General features: G+C 46.4%; 1 protein-coding gene across 1 annotated transcript in view; it reads right to left on the reverse strand.

Annotated features, from left to right (window-relative positions):
- Positions 1 to 4,525: 4,525 nt before the first annotated feature.
- The window catches only part of cacng2a (calcium channel, voltage-dependent, gamma subunit 2a), a 35,949-nt gene continuing 16,790 nt past the window's right edge, over positions 4,526 to 23,684 (reverse strand). The window contains exons 2-4 of the mRNA XM_029159055.3: positions 17,889 to 17,972; positions 7,183 to 7,323; positions 4,526 to 6,483 (exon numbers count right to left, since the gene is read on the reverse strand). Of these exons, the coding sequence (XP_029014888.1) occupies positions 5,948 to 6,483; positions 7,183 to 7,323; positions 17,889 to 17,972 (761 nt within the window). The 3' untranslated portion in view covers positions 4,526 to 5,947. The remainder of the gene's footprint in view (positions 6,484 to 7,182; positions 7,324 to 17,888; positions 17,973 to 23,684) is intronic.

Here is a 23,684-nt window from a genome sequence, read left to right on the forward strand (position 1 = left end):
GTCTGTTTGCTTTTCTACAAACTGGATTTCACGCCTGCTCTGAGTTGTGATTCCTGCTGTGTTTAAAAAAAAAAAAAAAATTAAGTGAACAAAAAAGTTATTGAGGAATGAAAGCCTTTAGCAACTGTGCTTTCAGGCTTGGTAGATAGGTGGGAGGGGAAGGATTTGCGCTAATGCACCATTTGCCATTTTTTAACTAATTTAAGATGCGTGAACTACATTTTTGGCAATGGTACATAACTAGGTACATGTAGTGAAAGTAAAGTGCCTGGTTTGATTCCAGCACTTTTTTTTTCAGGGTTTCATCTGAAAGGTCAGCGTCAGCTGATGAGAGCAGCCACCTATGCAGAACTGATGGACAGCACAACTGGCTTTAGCTAACATTGCATGTTTTAACTGGTTATGTGTCCTTGAGCTGTAAGGCTTTCATTTGGCTGACATCAGAACTCTAGCAGTCACAGTGCAGTAATTAAGCACCAACATCATTCATTCTGACTCATCACTGCCAAAACTAAAACTTGCACTTCAGCAGGTAACGAATAAGACACAGGGCTCTGCAGGCCTTTTAGAAGTGTCTCACCGACACCTCTGCATATTATTCAGCACCCTTAGCAGAAATGTGGATTTCCAGTAAGGATGTTCAAGGTCCCTATTAACCTACAGTCGAGGGAGTTGAAGGACAATTGTTCTCTGGAGCAGCATTTGAAGAATCTGACATTTCCCTCACCAAAGCAGTTTTGCAGTGAAGGGAAAAAAGGACAAAAGTGTGACAAAAGGCCTGCTGTACATGTAGAAGCAGCTGGAGGAGGAATTGTCGCAGTCATGTAGCTGGCCATGCTGTTACATAATGACCTCCAGAGGCTGTGACCCCTGCCCCGGTGCAGCACATGCAGCGCTGCAGTTCAAAGATCCCTGCTTTACATAATGCCCCCCTTCCCGCTGAATGTGGCACAGAATGATGCTGTTAATTGCTCTCCTTGTCCCACTGAGGTGATGCGAGGTGTCCCAGCAGACACTCCTGATGACCCCGTGCATCTGCTTAAACAGCATCTGTGTGCACTTTTACAAGCGCCTGCCTGCAGTGGACCGTCAGCTGAGAATCACTTAAAGATGAGGATTTCATGTAAGTGTCCTGAGTTCTAATAAAAAATGATGAATGACAGATATCGGAATAGTTGTGTTTTGTAATTTGTTTTGCCACTGCAGCTTCTGTAGTTGTAGCTCTCGTCTCACCCTGGTTGCCCACTGACCTCGGCACTGATTAGATCAGTCCTCCATCAGCTCATAGCATCACTTATCAGAGCCAGGGGCTTGGAAGGCGCTACGCTTTGTGACTTACTTCATATAACTGTATTTCGTGTGTGAGTGTGTGTGTGTATGTGATGCATCCTGAAGTAGCAGCTGTTGCTAGTGGGACGGCAGCCAGGTAACCAGGGTGCATGCTGTGTGTGTGTGTGTGTGTGTGTGTGTGTGTGTGTGTGTGTGTGTGTGTGTGTGTGTGTGTGCGTGCGTGCGTGCGTGCGTGCGTGCGTGCGTGTGAATGTAGGTGTGTGCATCTGTGTGTCAGTGCGTGTCCTGGCATCGCCGTCGGTCGGTTGGCACAGACTCAGTGCTGGGCTCTCCTGCAGAGTGAGGGAAGTGGCTGGGCTGCGCTGCGGCACGGTGTCTGACAGGAGGACAGGCTGTCGGAGGGGACGACCACACACTTAGGACCATTATTACACAGGACGGGGGCCACAGCCTGCTGCTGATCCGACCGACTGCCCGACGACGTCCGCCTGGATTGGGTTGAATTTAGAGCTAGTATCACATTCTGTCAGTTAATTCCATATTTAAGCACCACGAGAAAATTATAATAATCACAGAACATTTACCAAAAGAAGCAGTGTTAGATGTTTCATTTAAAAGATTCTGCATTTGTGTAATCATGCTTCACTGACTATACAGTCAAGTCATGTCTGACCAGTAAATGGGAACTGGTGACATTGACTACCAGAGACACTAAATTCTGCAGCGGTTCAGGTGCTGACCGTTTTATGCGGATCCTTCTCGTGGTCCGTTCAGGCCGGGGCCTCTTGAGTGTGCATCTGTGTAGAGGACAGTGAATGTGAGCGTGGGCCTGCCAGACTGCAGCTCCTGCACCCCTGCACTGTGCCATCAGTATTCCAGACCTGTTTGTGGACACAGCATTCCCTGAGATGAGCGGCAGCGGCCTGGGCCTGTTCCTCGTCCCGCCACCAGGGGGCAGCGCACGGCGCTCCAGTGGCTTCACGCAGGCCACAGCGCTTGATGCGCCGCTCTGGGTCCTTCTCTTTATCTCTCTCTTTTTCCCAACTATTCAGAGCCGGATTTAAAAGCTTCAGATGACTTGTAATACAGCGGTGACGTGGCTCTGACTCCTGCTTGGTGCGTATGTATATAATGCAGGAAATGACGAAGCCTCACGCTGCCTGTGTCAGCAGCGGGGGTGACGCCACTGTGTCATTGCGGACTATGTTTGCTCCAGTGACTTTTTTTTCTTTTTCACTTGGCTGACCATGCTTACAGCTCACTGTTGCCATTCAACTCTGCATGACCCAAAAAATAACCTGGGGTGAGTGCAGTCAACAACTGTTCTCTGGTCAGCACAAACAACAGGCCTCGTTTCACTCCCTCCCTCCCTCCCTCCCTCGCTCGCTCGCTCTCTTTTACACACACGCAGCCAAAAAGACAAACATTCCTCACAACAGAAACACACACACACACATGCAGATCAGGTTGCATTTTTTTTCCCAGACCAGTTAATCCACAGAGAATTAAAGCCGAACGCTGCAGCCCCTTGTCGGTGACTTGAAGATTTGCTTTGGAAGCTCTGGGAGACCACGCAGCTCCCATGGAGGTTTGTTCCCAGAAAGCTGTCCAGTATAGTCAGAGAAAGGTCATTGGATGGTTTGGTGCGAGGTTATGTAACCTTGCAGTGTGCCAGAGACACAAAGGCGGTGTGTTTGCTTTTAATATTCGCAGCCAAGAGGGGACAGTGTGGACCTCAGCTTTCACATTCTCACCATATTAAGCGCCAGCAGCAGCTACCACCAGCGAGCTGATCTCGTCCTGCCATAAAACACCAGGTATGTCCATTCTAGATGGACAGTGCTGAGGCTGAGGGTGGAGCTCTCATCCGTTCTAGCACTGGAGCACCTGCCCTGACCCCTGCTGACATCACTGTGCTCTGCTTTCCTGCCAAGAAAAAAAACTTAGTGTTTACTCTTCAAGGGCATAATGTGCTTTTTCTGGCTTCCGGCTCCACTGTGAGAGCAGAGGATGAAGAAGAGGAGCGTGAGGAAAATAAGGGGGAGCTTCACCCCCCCGCCCACACCTGCACAATGAGCCTGTTAAGAACTGCATAGATCATCGCACAGAATAATTATCTCATCACTGATTTGTAACTTAACTGAGAGTCCATCACAAATGCCGCTTCTCCTTTCCATCCTTAGATGCCATATTTGATGTTTCATTTCACAGAGTTTATGGGCATGTTGTGTTCCTGGGACGTCCAACTCAATGAAATACTTGACAAGGCACCGCGCTGAAAAAGTTATGAGAGAGACAAAGAAGCGATCTGCCTTAGAGGAGATGGAAAGAGACAGAAAAAACCCCGATTTATTAAGTCCTCAGACATATTAAAGATGTGACAGTCAGACAGCTGCAGTCGTCTTTATGAAAAAGTCTGTATCGCTAAACCTCACACACACACACACACACACACACACACACACACACACACACACACACACACACACACACACACACACACACACACACACACACACACACACACACACTCTTTAGGCTTGTAAAATGACTTCTGCTTATGAATTCTGAATGAAGATGGGTCTACATAAAAAGCCAGATTCATTTAGACTGCTGCCACTTTGACACCATTTCCCCACAAATCTAAGGAGAGCAGCTTGTGACAGTGAACTCAGAGAAAATCTGGGTCTCAGCACTTTTTCTAATGCAAACGTTTCTCTCTGTTTTCCCATTGGATGCATCTGGTGGCCTGTAAACACAGTATACACACTATGCTAGAAAACCTGCTGCGAACGCCTCAACTTTATTAATTCAGGCCGTTTGGTGGAGAACCTCTCTTTTCACTCAGCTCACATGCATAAAACAGGCCACGGTCCAGAAGAACACACACAATGCTCTCAGGCCGCTCATGTAGAAAGGTGTTGAACGTCCTTTTAACAGGGAATCCGTCAGCAGACTAGACCAAACCTATGTTTTTATGTCAGGAATGCTTTGTTCAGGAAAAAGGCCATGAGTGTCCCTGTCTGATATGGTTTTGTCTTTGTAGCCCAGAATACGAGAAAGCGTGCACATTCGTGTAAACAGTCAACATCAAATGTAACCTTACAGTGTTTGATCCATGTTACACCTAACAATTCAACTGTTAAAATATGTTGTACTCATTTGACCCCCAAACAACCATGAAGTTACTTTGATGAGAGCAGAGCGTGTGTTAGAGACACACAATGAAACAGGGTGATTTGTTCCCCCTAGGGTTTGTATTTTATTCATCAGGACTTGATGCATCCAAGTATAGGATCATATGGTTTTGGCACCTTTAAAGTATTCATTTTTCAACTTGAACAACACATTAAAAGTCAAAAGAATCAAATTAATGACTAAGGCTGTGTGAGTTTTAAAAATAAAATACATACATACATGTATTTATATATTTATAAAGAAATCAACCAAACCGTTTAAAAAAGCAGTTTTGTTCAATGTCATTTGTTTGGTATGTCTCACGAAAGCAAGAGGGGCAAATAAACTAACTAAATACAAAAAATATAAGAAAATTACATGAAACATGAAAACATTAATATTTGAAAATTTAGCGCTTTTGCTTTTTTCCCCTTATAATTATTAACTTAAGTTTCTCAAGAGCAGATTTGCTGTAATTTAATAGCATGCATTTAATTTCTGAAACTGTGAGTCACTTAGCTTCTCTTGTACTAGTTTATATTTAACTTGTTTTTGTTTTTCACTATGACATCCTCTTCTTTTCCTCCCCCTCTGCTCCTTCCTTCGTTGTTTGGTAGAAGTCGAGTTTGGAGTCTTTGCTTTGGGAACTCTCACCCCCTGTGTTTCCATTAAGGGGTTGAGCTCTCCCGTAACAATACCCCCCCAAAAAAAGAGAAAGTGAACAGGGATTGAGAAAAAGACGAGAAGGTTCTTTGAATAGAATAGAATAGATATCATTCTACTGTCTGTACTGCTTCTACCTGAAGGACCTTCCCATGTTCTCAACCTTCAAGTGAACAGATACTAAAAGAGTCTTTTCTCGTTTCCAACAGCACTTGGTTTAGGTAAGTTATTTTTTTCTTTTTTGCTTTGTTAAAGTGTTTAACTCATGATTATTAACATAATAATTTATTTATAAAAGTAATACATATATATTTATATATATATAGTACCTTTGTTAGAGATTACAGAGTGGGTTAATTCGTACTGAATCCCAAACTGTAACAATTCACAGTTTTAATGCAAAAAATGAGCAAATGAGTCAATAAGAGGTGTCTGTCTGAACGCTGGGCTGGCTGAGGGGGCGCTTGGCCTGTCGCTCCAACAAAACTATTAGATGGCTATGAAATCATGAAAACAATTGTTTAGCTCATGAATGGCTGCCCCCCGTCCTCCCTCCCTCCCTCCCTCCCTGTCAGCGCCCAAGGAAGGAACCCTGCGCAACCCCGTCGGGACCATCTGACCCATTCCCTCTTCTGCCATTAAGTCCAGGAACACAGCAGACCCGTTGAAACTCTCCCAACAGCGGTAATAGAAAAGTCATGCAGCTGAACAAAAAGAACAAATGTCTACAAACATGGAAATCCGCCTGGTACCCACAGGACTTCCCGTGTCTCCTGGTCTCTGCTCCGCTGGCCTGCCCTGGCCTGCGCCTGCTCCCTCATACCGGCGTAGTGCGCCGGTTCGCTGTGTTGGTGTGGCTCGAGTCTTTCAGCTCCTTCTGGATGCAGTTGTGGACTTGCAGGAAGTTGTGGTCCCTCTCGGAGTTGTAGGTGGCGGTGGGCGTGCCGGAGGACTTGAGGGTGTCCCGGGGCAGGGTGTACATGGAGATCTCTGTGGATGGCAGTGCACTGAAGCCCTTGAGGCCCACCGGAGAGGCATCCCGGGAGTGTGACGGGTCTGTGGAGCGGGAGGAGGAGCGTGAGCGGCGCCTGTAGCGGTAGCGGTAGCTGGGGATCCGCGTTATGGCCGATCCTTGGAGGTAGTCGGCTGCTCGGGCCCCTATTCGGAGCTGTCGATGGCGGTCGATGAACATGTGGACGGCCAAAACGCCCACCATCTCAGCCATGATGAAGGAGAGGGCGCCAAAGTAGAAGGACCAGCCGTAAGAGTAGCTGTTCTTCTTTGAGTCGCTTTTTGAAGGATCCCCCGCATTGGCTGATATGTACACGATGATCCCGATGATGTTGCTCAGGCCTAAAGGTTTGGGTAACAGGAGAGCAGAGGGTTACAGGCAATGAGATCACGGGGAAAGCAAGAAAATAAGACACTAGATATTGTTCAGGATGAGCTCATAGGAGCATTTCTTGGGGCCTGATTCATGGATCGTAACAAGTAAATCCAGCCTCTTAACCTTAAAACAGAGTGACTTCTTTGGTTCTGATGCTAATCATTTTGGGTGGAGAATAGAATAAGGCGACATGTCTAATAAGCATAAGCAGTCGCCACTATTCTAGCACACTGTACACTTTGACTTGTGGGAAATGTTTGACATAGTATATGGTGAGACAGATCTCAGAGAAAGTGTGTCAGGGACGACGTATTTTTAGAGTTGGGTCCCTTTGGGTGGCTGGGTGCATGGCGACTGGATCAAGAGAAAACGAAGACAAGACAAACGAAGAAGCGAAAAAAGGCTAACAGCAAAAAAATAAAACAAAAACCTGTGTATTTGTGGCCTTTTAATTATTACAAAAAAACAATTAAAATGTATTTTTGGAGCTAAAAAAACAGACTGCTCAAAGTCAATGAATAAATAAATGTTTATTTCACCTACATACATCTATTATATAGAAATGAGTCCTCTCATCCACTTATACTTTATTTATAAAGATGCTCATTTCAGATGCTAATTTTCCAAGCTGATGCCTGTGTGCATTGTTTCACAATCCGACTCACCTGCAGACACAAAGAAGATCCCAGCGCTGAGGATGATGTTGTGGCGTGATTTGTAGAACTCACTGGCAGCTATACACAGGCCCCCCATGAAGAGCAGGATGACGCTGAGGATGGGGAAGATGCTGGAGGCTCGCACCGCACCTGGGTGGAGGGGGAAAAAGGCGGCGGGACAATTGGATGTGATTTGGTGTTCACGCAGAGAGGAGGACAGCCAGAGGGGCAGCGAAGAAAGGGGGGAAATGGCGCCGATGAAAGGACGGATGAGTGTGAAACAGAGAGAGAGAGAGAGAGAGAGAGAGAGAGAGAAACAAAGAAAGAAAAGCACATTAGAATCCATTTCAGCATCTGCTCCTCGTGTGTGAGCACATCCTAATCAACACCCCATCAGGCCTGTGAAAGACTCCATCAACACTGTCTAGTGAGTGTGTGTCCCCACAGTGAGCCTGTTATCCAACCTTATGTAATCACCACTTGTCTGCTCCTCTCTCACAGCGCTCTTCCTCGCAGACCACGGCGCCGCACGGCTGCTTCACGTCGCACCACCTGAGCGGCGGCGTGCGCGCGAGCCGGGCCGCACTGCAGCGGGATGCGGCCCGCGTCCTTGAAAGCAAACGGCGACCCCGCAGCTTCCCATCAAGAAGCGAAAAGTGGAGGAGAAGTACGATGTGGCCCCAGAGGTCAAGCCGGAGTCAAACTAGAGTCTAGGCAAAGTTAGACATGCAGTTGCTGGAGTTGTGCAGAGGAGACGCTGATGAAGTCGCCCCCCGCTGTCTCTCCTTTGACCACCCTCCCCTCCCCTCCTCTCCTGCTTAACATTCAGACTTAAACTTTCCATCAGGCTGGTTAAATCTTCACCACTTCACCTCGTCTCCCCGCGCGGCTGCCGCCTCAGCGTTTTTCCCAGCTTCTCCCCGAAGTGCTGACACCGAGTTGGGCGACTCTGCGCTGAACCCGACCGCCTGCGCCTCCACGGGGACTCGCCGGGGTTCCTGGCAGACCATCTGCCCTCCTACCAGATGCCGTTCATCGCCCTCCTTCCCCCTAAGCCCTCGGGCCCATCAGGGATTCACTTATGTCCGGCTCAGTGGGAAAAGCCTCCCCGGCCCTTAGGCGAGATGAAAGTCAACAGCTGCACTAGAGAGGCGGCCATGGCGGAGGAAGACCCCCGTCTGATGAGGCTCTATGTTTTCCATCATCCACCATATAATGTGTTTAAGGTTGTCGGGCTGCCACGGTCCCACACCCACGTCTAATGACAGCTAACACCATACTCTACAATCCTCTACACCAAATATGTTTATGTTCTGGAATTGTCATTGAACTGCACGTTTGAAAAAAAGCCAAATGAAATTCACTGGTTTTGTGTGTAAATGCTTCCAAACTGAGATTTCAACCTCATGTTAATGACTCAAATTGTTTAAAAGGGCCGTGTGCCTCGTGCTCCGCTTGTTAGCAGTCCGGACATGTTTGTGACCTGCCTCCACATCCGTCGCTCCCCCGTGACCCACCTGTCATCATCAAGTCATCATTCGGCATCATAATGTGCTTTTCTCTTTCTTTAACCTTGTCTGAAACAGCCCAGCCGCTGAGCCTCAACCTGCGCGATGAAGACGTCTTTAACGCTGTAATTCACGGCCATCCATCTTTCACCCATCTATCTGTCTCCGTCTGCTGCACACGGTCATCGCGCTGCCCCGGCCAACGTTCCTCCACCTCATCTCTCCTTTCCGTCCTTTTCATCTCTCTCTCTCATTTAATTCCCACTCAGTCAAAGCGCAAGACAATTTGAAAGATAAAGTGTCTTTTCACCTTGTCTTTCCCCCTCCTTTCCCCCCTCTTCCACTTGTGTCCTTGCTCGACCAGAAGGTTTACAGTTACCGGGAGGAGGGTTGATTAAATATTAAGCTGTCCAGAGAGTTGACCCTGCTCTGGTGTCCTGCTCCAGATGCTCTGCTTTTCCTAAATCCAACCATCTCTGCCTCTTTTCCTCCTTCCCATCAACCCTGAAGTTATCGACGTGGCCGTCACAGCACAGTACCTGGGAGAGGTCAGCGGGACTCTCTGTGATCCATCAGCTTCATTTGCCAAGACAAATGAGGGATGGAGCTCCAGCCAAATTTATTGATTGTTGACAGACGGGCTGTTTAATAGTGCGAGAGCTCAAGGTGTTGGAGAAAGATCAGAGAGGCAGACAAGAGCAGGAAAGGTTAAAAGTGTTCAGCGTCGTAATGGGAGCACTCATCCGGCAAATACAAGCATGTTGAAGTTCAGCTGTGTCACTTCAAACCTGACTGCAGCGAATCTGCCTTTTTGTTCCACTAGCAGCTGACATTCACTGATGTTTGTGCAACACCGGGCATGAAAGCACAAAGGCTCTTTAAGGTTCAGGTGTAGGCTTTCAATTAAAGCAGCAGTTGAATACGATGTGAAAGAAAGCAAAGGCCATTAAGTGCATTATCATCACAAGTACGTGCCCTTAGATTCACACCAAATATTATGTGCAGCAAATTCCATGTTTAGCTCCTCCACAAAGTGCAGTGACCTTCAACACGACCTCCCAGCATGCACTGGGCCTTCTCTGGGACCAGGCCAACGTGTACCCGGGTACGTGAGCACATTCCACACCTCAGAAGTCCCTGCATAGATTAAATGCCAGGATGCTCTCCTGTACTGTATGAGGTGTATGCACAGAGCTCTTACAGCCTATGCCTCCGGACGGCTTGTTGCCTGAAGTGGCTGCTGAGCGAGCGAGGTGTTGGACAGTAACTATGCCCCGAGGCCTTGCATCTGGCTTTACAGTGGGTACTGTAAGACTCCACCTCTTCAAAACCAGTCCTCCTTTGGGAAGTTTTACATCTTTTCTTTCTATTCTTTAAGGGCTGAGGCTTGAATGCAGCCTGGGGGGATGTTTAAGCCCCCCCCCCTGGGGGAAAGAGAGAGAGACTGGTAGGATGACACACAGACAGGGACCAGTACCTGCTACTGTAGAGCTAATCAAGGAAGTATTATTATAATATTAATTGGGGCTAATATAAAGTCAAGGCCTATAGTAACTTTAGCCTCGCTGTGTGAGAGTACGGCTGAATTGCCATTGTCATCACGTCTTCATCCTCTCTAAACAACTGTGATTCTCATTAACTGTACATCTGTTACAACTTCCCAGCGTATCAGGGAGGCCGGCGAATGCCCGTCATCTCGGCCAGGGTGACATTATTCTGACAGAGGGCTGCTGGGATGGTAAGAGTCCCGGGAGAGCGTGCGCAGTGACTCTCCTGTATGGTGAAACAGTGTCAAACGCCGGCTGCTGAACAACAACGGCCGCGTCCAAATGACAGCTTTGACCTCGGCGCTAATAGCTAACGACAGCGCCGGCCTTCACAGCATCTTAGGTTTCTGAAGCTCTCGCCTCAGCCTACATGAAAGGCTGCTCTCCGGAGCCCTGTGATTAGCACTGAGGTAGTGACTTTGATTTCTGTTGAGGTCACAGCTGTGCAGAGCAGTGCACCTTCCTTTACAAGTCAAACGCGAGTACATTTTCCATCAGGAGGTTCAGAAGGAACATTTTAAAAGTAGTACAGAAGTACTGCAAAATGCGTGTGTCTCTGCATCTAAATGGCCACTTGAACTAATTTCACCACATGAAGCTGCATTAAACTGATTTGAGGTAAACAGAAATAAGGCAGTCTCGGAATTCATCACATCACAATAAAGTGAGGAAATTACTTTAAGAATCAATAATTCATTATATTAAAGAAGGTTAGATGGGAAGGAGGATACTGTGTACTGTCTGTGCAGTAAATATGAAACCAGAGCCTGCAAATACAGGGTTATATATTAAGGGTTACACAGAGACTGAGACAGGAGGATAAAGTTAGTCAAAAAACTTAACATACTGCAGAGTTTTTGTGCTGATTAAAGAGAATAAAGCGAGCGGAGCTCGGCCTGGCCCGGCCCGGCCCGGCCCGGCCCGGCCACCCGCCGGCCCACGTGCCAACCTGCTCACAGACGCACAGTGTGAGAGCGGATACTGCGTGTGCTGCATCGAGTGGCGCGGCTGCAGCTCAGGCTGAAAGCCCAACGCTGGCACTCGTCAGTGTTGCCTGACAAACAACTTAATGAGACACACGGGCGCGTAGCGGCTGGGTCTCTGCACTTGCTCGCCCTCGGCGTTGCAAAATCTTCACGAAACCCCGGGTCCGGACAAGTGATGGGAACATTGAGGAGCTTCTGAGCAGGATCACAGGATGTAGCTGAAAGTGAACTGACTGGCGGGTAAAATGACTTTCCTGCAGGATCAGGAACGGACACACTAAGGTGTCAGACCCTGTTTAATTAGCATCTCGTCAAATTTATTCTGAATTAAAGTTAAAAAATAAAAAGTACAATATGTTATGTTAGTAATATGTTCTGCACCTTCTGGTTCTGGTAGCTCAGCGGATACATGAACTGTGCGTGTGACCTTATAAAGGTGTCTTCCTGCACTTTCCTTCCCTCCGTCCTTTTCTCTCTCTTCCTTTCTTTCTTTCACTCTCTCCTTCATTGACAGAGCTCTGAGGAAAATTGCAAAGGCTCTTAATCAGCCTCCCCCAGCCCTGAATGTGCTGATGTGCAGGACAGGGTCATGCTAATCAGGTACCTCAGCGCACATTGATTTAATACTACGAACGCTTATTAATCCCCTGCGCACGTTCTCCTGCTCTTCCTCTGTACTGAGCCCCTGCAGCATCTTTGTCCTGCTTAAGAGGCTTGTCACCCTGCACCACAGTTGCCTACCATCAGCAGCATCAAACACCCACCAACGAAACACCTCTCAACCCCTGATACTGGCCATTGGTTGTAAAGTAAACACCTTCAAATCAACAGTGCACTTATTTTATTTTCAAATTTAAATGTTCTGACATTAATGCAGATTTGAGCTCAAATCTAAAAGCTGCAGCTTTCACTCATTGAAATTTCTAAATCACAAGAGTCATAGATGAGTTAGTGACATCAGTGTGTTAAATTCATTAATGACTTGTTTTGTTTCCGCATTTTTGCATTTACTTACTTTTATAATTTACTTGGCATTTTCTGCCTATTATTCAGCGTTCAGGATTTAGTGTGTGTCACCCAATGACACTGAGTGAGTGAGTGTGTGAAAATCTCTCTGTGGTTTACAAGGCTTGTATTTTCTAGATAGATTCCTGGAAATTCAGATTTTCCTCCTCAACTCCTTATATATTTCTAATATTAAAAATGAGAAAATTTGTGAACCCTTTGGTGATACACAGCCTGCAAATGTAAATCGATATTTGGTGCTATTAAAACCCCGTCGTTCTTGTAAATGCTGCTCTGTCATGTTAACATACCATCACGCAGTGCCGGGTCAGGGGAACGCTGCTCTCCCTCAGTGAAATCACTGCACTTGTCATGCATGCGCAGACAATTAAAGTTCCCTCTGCAGAACTCATTTCATTTACAGTAATTACCCTCCACCCGGCTCCACTGCTCATGTCCCCTCAGATCCCGCCTCAATGTCTGCGTGACAGCATGTCGTTTGCTGTCAGAGCTTAGCATGGCCAACGTCACGCACCAGCAGGAAGGAAAACGCCACAGTGAGTGAAAAGCTGCACCAGAAATAAAAAAGTGTCTGTCACGTGAGTCATTCTATCAGTTATTCGAATCATCTACGAGAGGCCAAAAAGTAAATCAGCTCATGTTTTTTTATGTATCTAACAAATACTAGAGACATCTGTAAATTATGATCAGTGCCTTTCCTATGACCTATAGAAGTTGTTTGTGTGTGTGTGTTTGCATTACGAGCGGCGGCTGCTTCTCCTTTACGTTGTAGCAGCTGGAGGTCATTTTCATTTGGTTTCTTTCTGATCAGCATTCTCTTGTTTTCCCTTTACTGTTTTATATGTGGAGATAAAAAAGAAGCAGATAATTTACTGTTGTCTCTCACGGCTGTGGGACTTTTCAGGTTGTCGTAGCTCACAGCTGATAAATAAACCCGTGTTTGTGAAACTAATTGCGTGCTGCCATCTTTTTTTATCACGTGTGACAGTCAGTACTGCTCATTCTGTGTTTTCTAGTCTTGCTTTAATATCAGGACATGCTCCTTCATCCCTGTTTGACAGGCGGTGCCTCTTTATTCCGTCTCAATGACAGTAAAGTCTGACTGGTAACACTAACCTGGTCAGCTGATTGGATTTTAATTTACTGGGCCATATCTGTGTTCTTGGTTTATCTCCCATCTCAGTGGGAGGGTTATTTATTGCCTTGGATACTGCTACACCTTATTGGCTGGGACACAGAGTGTGTTTGTCTGTCTCATCTCCCCTCACCTGACATTCAGACCCTTCATCTCACTGTCCAAGCAGACGCACACAATATGTTTCCCAAAAGGCTGTGGACTGGTTGACAAGGCTGTATTGTTTTCACCCACCCACCACCTCTGCGTGTGCTGCTCCAGACCCATTGATTTTATTGGGCAGCAGCAAAGCCAGAGTCCAGTCTGCTGCGAGGCCCCGGGGTAACACAGATTCTGTCATCAATGTCAATGAGTACTCTCAATTCAGCACATGCAAACACTAGGCTGGTTTGGTGCGAAATCACCAGGGAAACTTAATGAGACACTTAATTGGGTGTGTAAGGTATTTCATTTTTGCATTATTTATTAGTAACATGTTCACATGCTGAAACTAGCAGCACCCAGAAGATTTGTGGAGGACCGCTGCTGTGTCCTAATTCCACAATTCACAAATATTAATTGTAACAAGTAAAATAACGTATTATGCAACAGTTCTTGTCACAAAATACAGCGTCAAATTAGACCTTTTGTTCATAATATGTCACCCATAAGCAGCAGGAGCAGCCTCTGAAGGAGACACGCAGTATGTACTGTTCACTGTCTCCTCTGTTTGGTGCTGAGAGTCTTTTGCAAACAGCTGCTTGCTGTGGAAAACAACAACGCTTAGGATCGTTGACAGGCCGGGTGCCAGACGGCAGAACGGGTTCAGATGAGGAGCTGCAGACCTGGATGTGAGGTCTGCTTACTTTCTTACGAGTTGCACATATTACATACTAATTATCCTGCCAGTCAATGTTTGATATTAAGTGCAATAAGGATCAAAGTGGTCTTTAAAATATAACTACTTCCTAATTTATTTAGTATTAGTATTTGAACACTAGAATATAGTAAAAAACATTTTATTATAATTAAATACCCCAAAAGACTAAATGTCAAAATGAATAAAAAAATGTTAATTAAAAATTGCAAAAAAATACAAATAGCCAGAAATGCTCCTTTTTCCAGAATGTGCTTAACAATGTGTGATATTTCATAGACCTAGTGCTTAATGAGGAAAATCATGGACCGACTTTTTAAATGTTAGTTGTGTCCCTGCAACTTGTTCACACATTCGAATATAAACCTGCAGACAGTAGCCGGCCTGTCAGGAAGCTGTAGCTCTGGGTGTGTGTTGTGTTGGCCACAGTTTTTGTCCTGTGTTGTAATTTATACTCAGAAACAAACTTGTATACAAAAGAACGCAAAATAAAACAACAACTACTCAATTCACTGACAGACAGTGAATTTCCTACTGTGAATCAAACACACAGGTCTTTTACATGGTCGTCTTCTCACTAGTGAAGGTTGTCCCGTAGAATCACCTCAGTATTAGTAGCTTGCAAAACCGAACGTTTTCTTCCTCTCTTTCTTTTCCCTCAGCTGCTTAGCACCCAGTAGAGCAATGGATGACGGGAGCTCCGACACAGTATGATCTAAAAACCCACTGGCGCTTTAGTGTGCCTCAGCTGGCTTATATAACCCCGTGTGGATGTGCAAACTGTCTTGCTGTTAGGAGCGATGAGGACTCACATAACACGCACACAAACACACGAGAAAGGAGCTCGTTTTGTGTTTGTGCGTTGGAGGGGGAATGGGGGGGGGGGGGGGGGGGGGGTGAGCGTGTTTTAGCAGAATAGAATCTGATTTGTTTGATTTTTTTTTTGCTCAGCAACCACAGCACCAAATATCTCCCGCCCCCTCACTACGCTGTCTGATGACATCACTGGTGTGTCCCCTCAAGTCCCCCTGGCGAGCACTTGGTGATGTCACTTCTGTCTAGTATTCACCTGAAGTGACATCATATCTGTTGCATAATAACCCCTCCCACCCACTCACGCTCACACTCACGCACATATAGAAAGGCAAATACACTCTGAGGAACTCTAAAACTCCTCTGTATGGAAATACCAGGTGTGTGTAAAGTGAGAATGGGCAGATAAAAATACATCACTGCGGCTTAATTCAGAGGCACCTACCTCGATGCTTTCAATAGTCAGAGTACTCAGAGACATAAGGATAAGTGCTGCACAACTACTGACATGAAATATTACGGGTGTGAGAGTAAAGAGCGTCAGGAAGAGAGAGACAGAGACAGTGAGTGAGAGAGGCCTGACCTATATAAGAAGGAGGCTGAAATATTTATGGATGTGAGTGTCCTAATTGGCAAGCCACTGGGAGCACTGCGGCCTTCTCTTCCAATCACAGCCTGGGAAGAGGTTAACGCACGCACGCGCGCGCGCACACACGCACGCACGCGCGCACGCACGCGCGCACGCACGCCTCCAGTGGTCAGAGGATCAGAGCGCGGCCTCCACACCGCGACCCTGTCATCCGCAGCCTGAGCGAGGCCTCATTATGAGACGATCTGCCTTCGCCGAGGCTCCAGCATTGTTAGAATCATTACCAGAGCTGTTATCATAACTGTTCTCTGTGGCGCATACGGACAGGAACAACCGCTCAGAGCACTAAGTCAAACACAGCCTAATTGGCTGGGCTTAATGTCTAGCGCTGGCACGCACTGCTCGGCTGTCTGAGAAGCCTCAATTACTGTCCCCTGCTGACGGTGACGAGGAGACGGACACTTTGTGACTTCTAGTTTCAAACCACTGCGGGCTGAAGCTGGGGTGGGGGTGGGGGTGGACCACATCAGGGGTCAGCTGAGATACCGGAGTCATTGAAATGACAGGGCTAGCGCCAGGAACTAACTTGAAATGGTGCATTTACTGCAGTTGTACATATTTCATGTGCACTGTTTTAAATATGCTTTTAGAACTATGAACTGTCACAAACTGTACTAGAAGATGATACATTATGGTTCCTTGAAGCTGTTCTACACTTTTGAGGCATTCACTGACATCAGACATCGCACTGGAGCTCAGCACACATGTCAATCACTTCATATGAAAATACTGGGACCTTTTAGGCTTAATATAAATAAAAAAGGGAAAATTCTATATAGAATGTGTGTCTAAAACATGATACTCATATTAGTGAGTTTTGACTAAACCTTGCAGAGGAAAGTGTTACAAGTGTCCAAGTAAACTGTCCAGATACCGTCCAACACGCTAAGCTTTTGCATCAACGCTCTCCAAAAAAGTTTCTTTATTAAAGCTGTTTTGACAGATTGCCTTACAAGAGAAAATATGTCTAAAGCAGAGAGAAAATCCCACCAACGGCACCAGAGCAGCAGAAATATCAACTACATTTTAATTGTCTGTGCCAACATGAGCGGATTATGAAACACTGGGCACAGACATAATATTACCCCACCCGATCGAAGATCATTTGTTGGCTCACTGTGCTCATTCAGTTTATGAAAGTGGCCATTTAATGTCTCTGTTGTTGCTGTGTGTGTTACTTTATCTATGCGTAGTAGTTTTTCATCACTGTTCATTTAAGTCAATATTACATTTAATATGTTGTTATGTGGTGTATCATCAGAGTCGTCTTTATTCCCTTTTATCAAGATATTTTCTCACAGACTTCTAATAGATGCTCTCTGCCAGGTTATCCCTGGTTACGTGCCCAGTGGGCCTGTTCAGTAATCCACCCTCAGCCTAACCATGAAGTACACCCTACAAAAATGTTTACTCAAAAGTACAGAGAAAACATTAATTCAGCTATTGATGCTCATGAATTTTATTATTCTGCATATTTCATTTTTCTGTTGTGCAACTACAGACACATTTTCAGCTTGCATCTGTTGCTACACTGTGACAGTGACCATAGAAATGTCTGTCTCCATCCAGCTGGCTATACTGTGGCATGATGGTAACCATAGAAACAGATGGAAATCATCATCCATTGTAATAACTCAATAAAAGTCTTGGGTCAATGACTACATTAACACCAAACCCGACACCACTGTTAAACAAACATCATCTTTCTTACACAAACGTTGCCCTTTGACAGAATGACTTTAAGACGGCGTGGGGATATAAAAAGGAATACTCAGAATGAGCAAACATACATTTTGGCCAATTAGAGGAGCGTATTGAACCGATGACACTAATGGTACATTATGAACTCCGAGTCATTGTTGTGATTTTTAGGATTAGCAGGCAAATGGGTTAGACAAGCATCTCTGTCTTGCTTGCACAAAAGAAAAGAGAGCAGAAATCAATGGGCTGTGTTTACAGGGTACACAGCCCAATGTAACACTGCACGATATGTTACACACAGCCAAGCAGTAAAAACAGACAAGCAGCTTGGCAGCGCTCAGCCCGGCCGGCCTCGCGCTGAAGCCAGGCAGAGGCAGCGCCGACACGAGCTGGCGACGGAGCAGTCGGGAAGAACCAGAAAGCGTGATATGGCGTCTCGTTGGCGTTTGACTAGAAAGGTGCAGTGTTCTCAATGAGGGAATATGTACACTCACGTAAGAAGTACTCCGATGGGTCCGCTTCATAATCTGTCTCCTCAGGAAAGTGGTCTATCTGTTTACACATCCCTTTGAAGTTTCCTGTTGGCAGAAACAGAAAATTCAATTTGATTCAACGACCAGACAAATTGCAAACTCTTTATAACAATCATCGTCAGTCAGGCTCTACTTCCATTTAATAAGTTTGATTTCCAAAACATCATTTTGGGTTGTGGGATCTTGTGATTAGTTTGTTTATGAGTTGCAGCTTTTCAGGTTGTTTCAGGATGGTTTATATCAGACGAGCCGTTTCACTGGCGGCCGGTTGTGACTCTCGCACAGTGAAGCTCTTCAGAATGCGGACCTGTGCACCGGCCTCTCCGGCAGCAGGTGGCGGCTTGTAAATAAGGGCAGCGCAGCTGGTGCGACCTGGAGCCGCTCCAACAGCGGTGCACACAGAACTTCATCTCTTAATGCTCGTGTATGTGGCTGACACCTTGCCTTCCTACTCTTTTGTCCATCCAGTAAGAACATAGCCCCCCCACTTCCTCCTCGGCACGCAGCTTTTTGGCTTATGATGAGGTCATTAGATGGAGGGGGAGATCAGAAGAACCCTCACGGTGATCTGGGGAAGTCACATGTCTAGTGGGCCCATTCTTTCTCCTCTAATTAAGTGGACAGCTGTTAGTTACCCTGGTGCCAGGTGTTGAGGTGGTGGCAGTGGGCGTGGTTATGACTTTGTGAATTGTTCACATGCTGTGGAAAGAGGGGCAGCTCACTGTAACGACCACTCAGACATCGGAGAGAGACACACTCATAATGGAGCCATCAGAGCCTCCTGAATCTGCTGCCCCACCTGAGTGCAGTGTTTGTATTGAGGCTACTGTACCTGCAGGCATCCACACCTTCTGTCATCTATTAAGAGACGTGGATCAGGGGGTGGGTCTGTGTACTGTATGTGTGTGTGTGTGTGTGAATATCAAATATTCATCCACACAAAACTTTCCACCAAACTAATGAATCATTTGCCTCTCCCTACATGAGCATACAAATATTGGTATTCAAGATTATGTCCTAACCTTAAAGAGAAAAGAGAGATAAATATAGGGAGAGAGGCCCAGGAAGTTATGAAGGACAGAAAGATGGAGTGGGAGGTGGAATACATAAAGTTTGAGTGTCACAGTTCAGGCCTCTGCAAGTGCTGATCTATGAAAAAGCGTTCCAGAGTTTAACGGACCTGCACAGTTTTGACTCTGATCTACGATAAAGTTCCTCCCTTCGTGGCAGAATAAGGATTAAAGTTGGGCCTTATCGCAATCAGCTGGAAGGTTACCTCTGTTAACTAGCACGACAGCATGAAGCTCAAAGCATGCAATGCTCTGAAGCGTTCGCGGAGCTGCAGCTCGATGTAGCTGTAGCGCGTCAGCTGTCAGATCTGCGCTGGTGCACGCTGTAGGTGTAACCCCGCTGCCCCCTGCAAGCACTCCCTCAGGCTGCCGCTTGAAATAACAATATGCTCCCATTGAACTCCCGTGCTTAAACAAGCACTTAAAAAGTTGCGTATCCAGGAGAGGCGGCAGCGTGGCGGAGCACATTTTACAGAACCATGGCTTGTGTTTGCATAGGACTGTGCCGCGCGCTCCCAGCGGCGCCGGCGCCGGCGGCCCACAGAGCGCCACGAGTGTCTTAACAATGTTATCAAGTGGGTGTGAGATCTAGTTTGCAGCTGGCCGTCCCGTCCGCAGTTGTGCGATTTGTAATAGCAGCCGTGGAGAAGTGGCCTTTTGGGGGAACCACTTCAATTAGTGCGCTGAAAGATTTATGTGACACTTAACCGCTCCAAACGATCCTTTTCTTGTAAGACATGTAAACTCAGCAGGCTGGTAAATGTTTTATAATGACATTTTCACAGAGCTCCCCGCGCGTGTGTGAGCGCGGGGCCGGGGTGAGGAGGCAGCTTTGGCAGGGGGACCCCCTGTTGAATGGAAAAGGTGTTGGCGGAGACGCAGGTGGGCGAGTCACATACAGTATCACTCAGGAACCGACACCTGTTGTGACTGAAATACAGTGAACTAGTGTAGATGTGTAGGTGTGATTTTACATTCCTGGAAAAAAACGAAATAAACTGCAGATAGTGGTTGAAAAATAAGATGTGTTAAACAGGAAGTCGTGGTTATAATGTCCTGCTTTAAAAGTACTGATGTACACACACATCAGTTATGTCATATATTAACTCTTATATTTATAGTGCGATTATTCCTTTGTTTTAAGGCTTTATTAATGCTGATTGCTTTTTGAATGGTGTGATTTTTATAATCTTCAAAACTAGGACTTAATTAAATGAAAAGTTGAAAACTTGTTGCATAACTTAAACACATTAGTTAGGTTATGAAAACGAACAGTTTTCATAATATAGTAAAAGCTTCACCAGAGACTGGAAACTGGCTGATACCAAAATAGGAAGATAAAAAAGGACTGATACACTTTTGCTAGATTTTCTACTAAGGTGTCAAATGTTTTCCTAAGTTTGAGGGTTCATGAGTCAGACATAATTCTACCTCAAAGGCAAAGTGATAGGAAACTGTGTGAGGGTTAAGATTGTGCTGTGTGACATTTGCCAGTATTACAAACCAACAGGTTCAGGTGAACTGAGGCTGTCCTGAGACCAGACGAGTGTGGGTTAGAGGCGCCAGCGAGGCTCTGGGTGGGCGGAGGGTTTGACCACACTCACTCCATCAGCCCGGTCCCTGCCGGCCACTGTGGGAATGAGCGATGGGCTCACCTCATGCTCCCCGTGTCCCCTCCTGTCCTCTGCTGCCATAAAGCACTTCATTACCACACGGCCTGGAGAGACAGCGCACTCAAGAGTGGAGGTTGTTGTTGCACAGAGAAGGCGGGGGGGGGGGGGGGGGGGGGGGGGGGGGGCGGGGGAGATTTATAGTTGCCCACCGCAGCGAGGCTCCAGGTCCGGTCCTGAGGGAGGAAGGTTTGAGCCTCGAGCCCATTTTCACGCCCTGATCACAATCACATAACCACGAGAAAAAGCGATTGCACTTATTATGCTTTTTCTTAAAGCAGCTTCCCCCAGCTGGTGTACTGGGTCCAAGGCTTTGGAGCAGCTCCAGCCGAGGAACGGTTCTGCTGGACGTGGAAACATTCCAAGGCTTAAGTGTTGTTTTCTGATGCTGTTGATACCACCAGCAGACCCCGGCTTCTGGTTATTAGACCAGGAGGAGGAAGTGAAAACTCTCATTTGCTTCCTGGACTACAGGAAGGCAGTTTGTGACCTGCTCTTGAAGACTTTTCTTTAATGCCACTACATTTCGTTTCTCCCTTTTTGATTTTTACCTAATCTTCATATTATGTTCCACCTCCATGACTCTGTTCTTTCATTAACTTAGATACAAGGACACAAACTAACACAGATCTTTCCCCCCAATGACACAAAAGCTGTAATTCTCTTATCTTGGCCTTTGTCGCTCTGATTGTTTCACTGCATGGACTTTATATTTAAACGCACACATGCTGAACTGATGCATGAGCAGAGATTACTCACAAATTATTGGAGATAATTAGAAGCATAGCGTTGCCCTAAAGATACATTGTGCAAATCATCTGCAGTGTGTGGTGAGGTCACTGGCTCATGGAGCTCCTCATGTTAGCACAGCATTTAGAGATTATATTTAAATTGACGTATGATCAGAATGCACGGTTCACATCAGCAGGTGTGAGCAAACCTAGACCAATCCTTCCCTCATGCTGGAGGGACAGACTGGGCCGGGTCGGCCCACACACGCAACACACTCCAACACCGATCAAACACGCTGCCACAGTGCTGCAGACAGAGACGACGGTTTGATGAGACAAACATGGAGGAGGTGCTTGATGGAACCGTGGGGGAGGCTGTGGGGTACAGGGGGGGGGTCAGGAGGACTCTCGACTGAGTAGGAGGCGCAGAGACAGACTGAAAGAGAGAGAGAGAGAGAGAGAGAGAGAGAGAGAGAGAGAAAGAGAGAGAGGGAGAGAGAGAGAGATTCAAGCCCACTTCTGATTCGTTAGTGGGCGGAATTCTCAAAAACTTTCCAGGCAGTCACCGAATGCGTCAGCAACCAGACCCCCCCTCCTTACAATCTCCTCCTCCCACCTCCATCCTCAGTCCCTACAGCAGTCGTTGCCATGCGGACATTAGAGCCATTCTCTCTTGTTGCCATGGTTATATCCTATCTGGACCCCTACTAAGGGGAGCATCACATGGACAGAGCTGGTGAGGTGCCTTTAACCCCTGGACGCTCAGCGGTTTCAGTGACACAGCAGGCGCCGTTCCTCGGCTGCTGTTACAGTAGTGGCACAGCGATGTGCAGTCAGGTACGCTCACGTCCTTTCAGGTTGAACGCATACGTGTGAGCGGGATGCGCCAAGCAGACGTGCACGCGTGAGTTATTTAACCTCACAAAATGCTGCACCCTCGTGGGGCTCACATGTACAGGTATGAGGGCATAAATCCCCCTGTGCATGAGGGGCTACACCTTTCCCCCCTAATGAACAGCAGCCCCAGCAGCAGTGACAGGGGCCCTAATCACCTTATTCATCTTCATAATCACACCTTATTCATCCTTATAATCACTATATTCATCTTGGTAATGACCCCGCTAGGGCAGGGAGGCCCATGCACTGTACACACCATCTCTGCTTCTCCCATAACACACACAAACACACACACACATGCATGACACATGGCTGTTACAGGGCACCTCAGCCTGTGAACACAGGACTAGAGCAGAACTGATGTGTGCACATTTTCACATTTTGCACATTTTCAAAGAAGTAGATGGAATAAATACAATAATCTTAGGCAACAAAGGGGAGGAAAGTTGAAAAAGCTAATTATGTGAATTAGCAACCAGAAGCAGGACTGGGTATAAAAATCAGTGTCTCACATGTGAAGATGGGTGAAGGTTCATTTTATGAGAAGCTGGGTTTCTGTCTCCATATCAGAATCTGTTTCAGACCTTACTGCATCAAAACAGATAAAAGTGCATGTGAGAAACTGTTCTGTGGTCAGACGAAGTGAAATTTGGCATTTGATTGGAAAGAGCAGAGAATATATATAGAGAGATTATAATTTTATGTTAATGCGCCTATGTTACAGTTGATAAAGACGTCACAGGCGTGATTAAAAACTAAAGTCTAAGACGATTTTTCCACTGTGTCATAGTGAGATGAATACAATATAAGCAGCTCTGCAGATGAAGACGCGTCTGTGAGGGAGTTGGCAGGTATGTAACAGCAGCTGTAGCTGCAGGTGATGTGGGAGGCAGACTAATGGAGGCAGCGAGGTGCCGTCAGGTTTCGGCTCGTTGGAGGATGACTGACAGATGTTAGACAGTCGTTTGACCTCCCGCAGCTCAGCTCTGAATGCGTTCCCAACAAAGCTGCTCCTCTCTGCCCTGAATTCGGGAAAGTCTGCCACTTCTGACTTGAAACGCTGCCACGTGTTTGCCCATGAGCCGAGAGCTCAGGCATCCGTCTGTGGCGGCGCCGTTCGGGTCTGTCTACTCCTGAAATGATGTCTTGATGAAGGAGGACTTGGAAAGGAGAGGCCGATTGCCTTTGTTATATATAACAACAGAAGCTACTTTTTGGATACTCTCTTCAATCTGATATATTCTCTTTTCTTTATCTCAGATTTTCCCCTTCTCATGTTTTTGGCAGTAATTCTGCTTTTGCTCGTCAGCTTTGGAAGCAAGTTCCTGAATCTTTTCAGCTGGTTAGTTTTAGGGAAGTAAAAGGCATCAGGGCTAATTAATGATTATA

The sequence above is a fragment of the Betta splendens genome, chromosome 8 (genome assembly GCF_900634795.4).
Source record: "Betta splendens chromosome 8, fBetSpl5.4, whole genome shotgun sequence".
Lineage (NCBI taxonomy): Eukaryota > Metazoa > Chordata > Actinopteri > Anabantiformes > Osphronemidae > Betta > Betta splendens.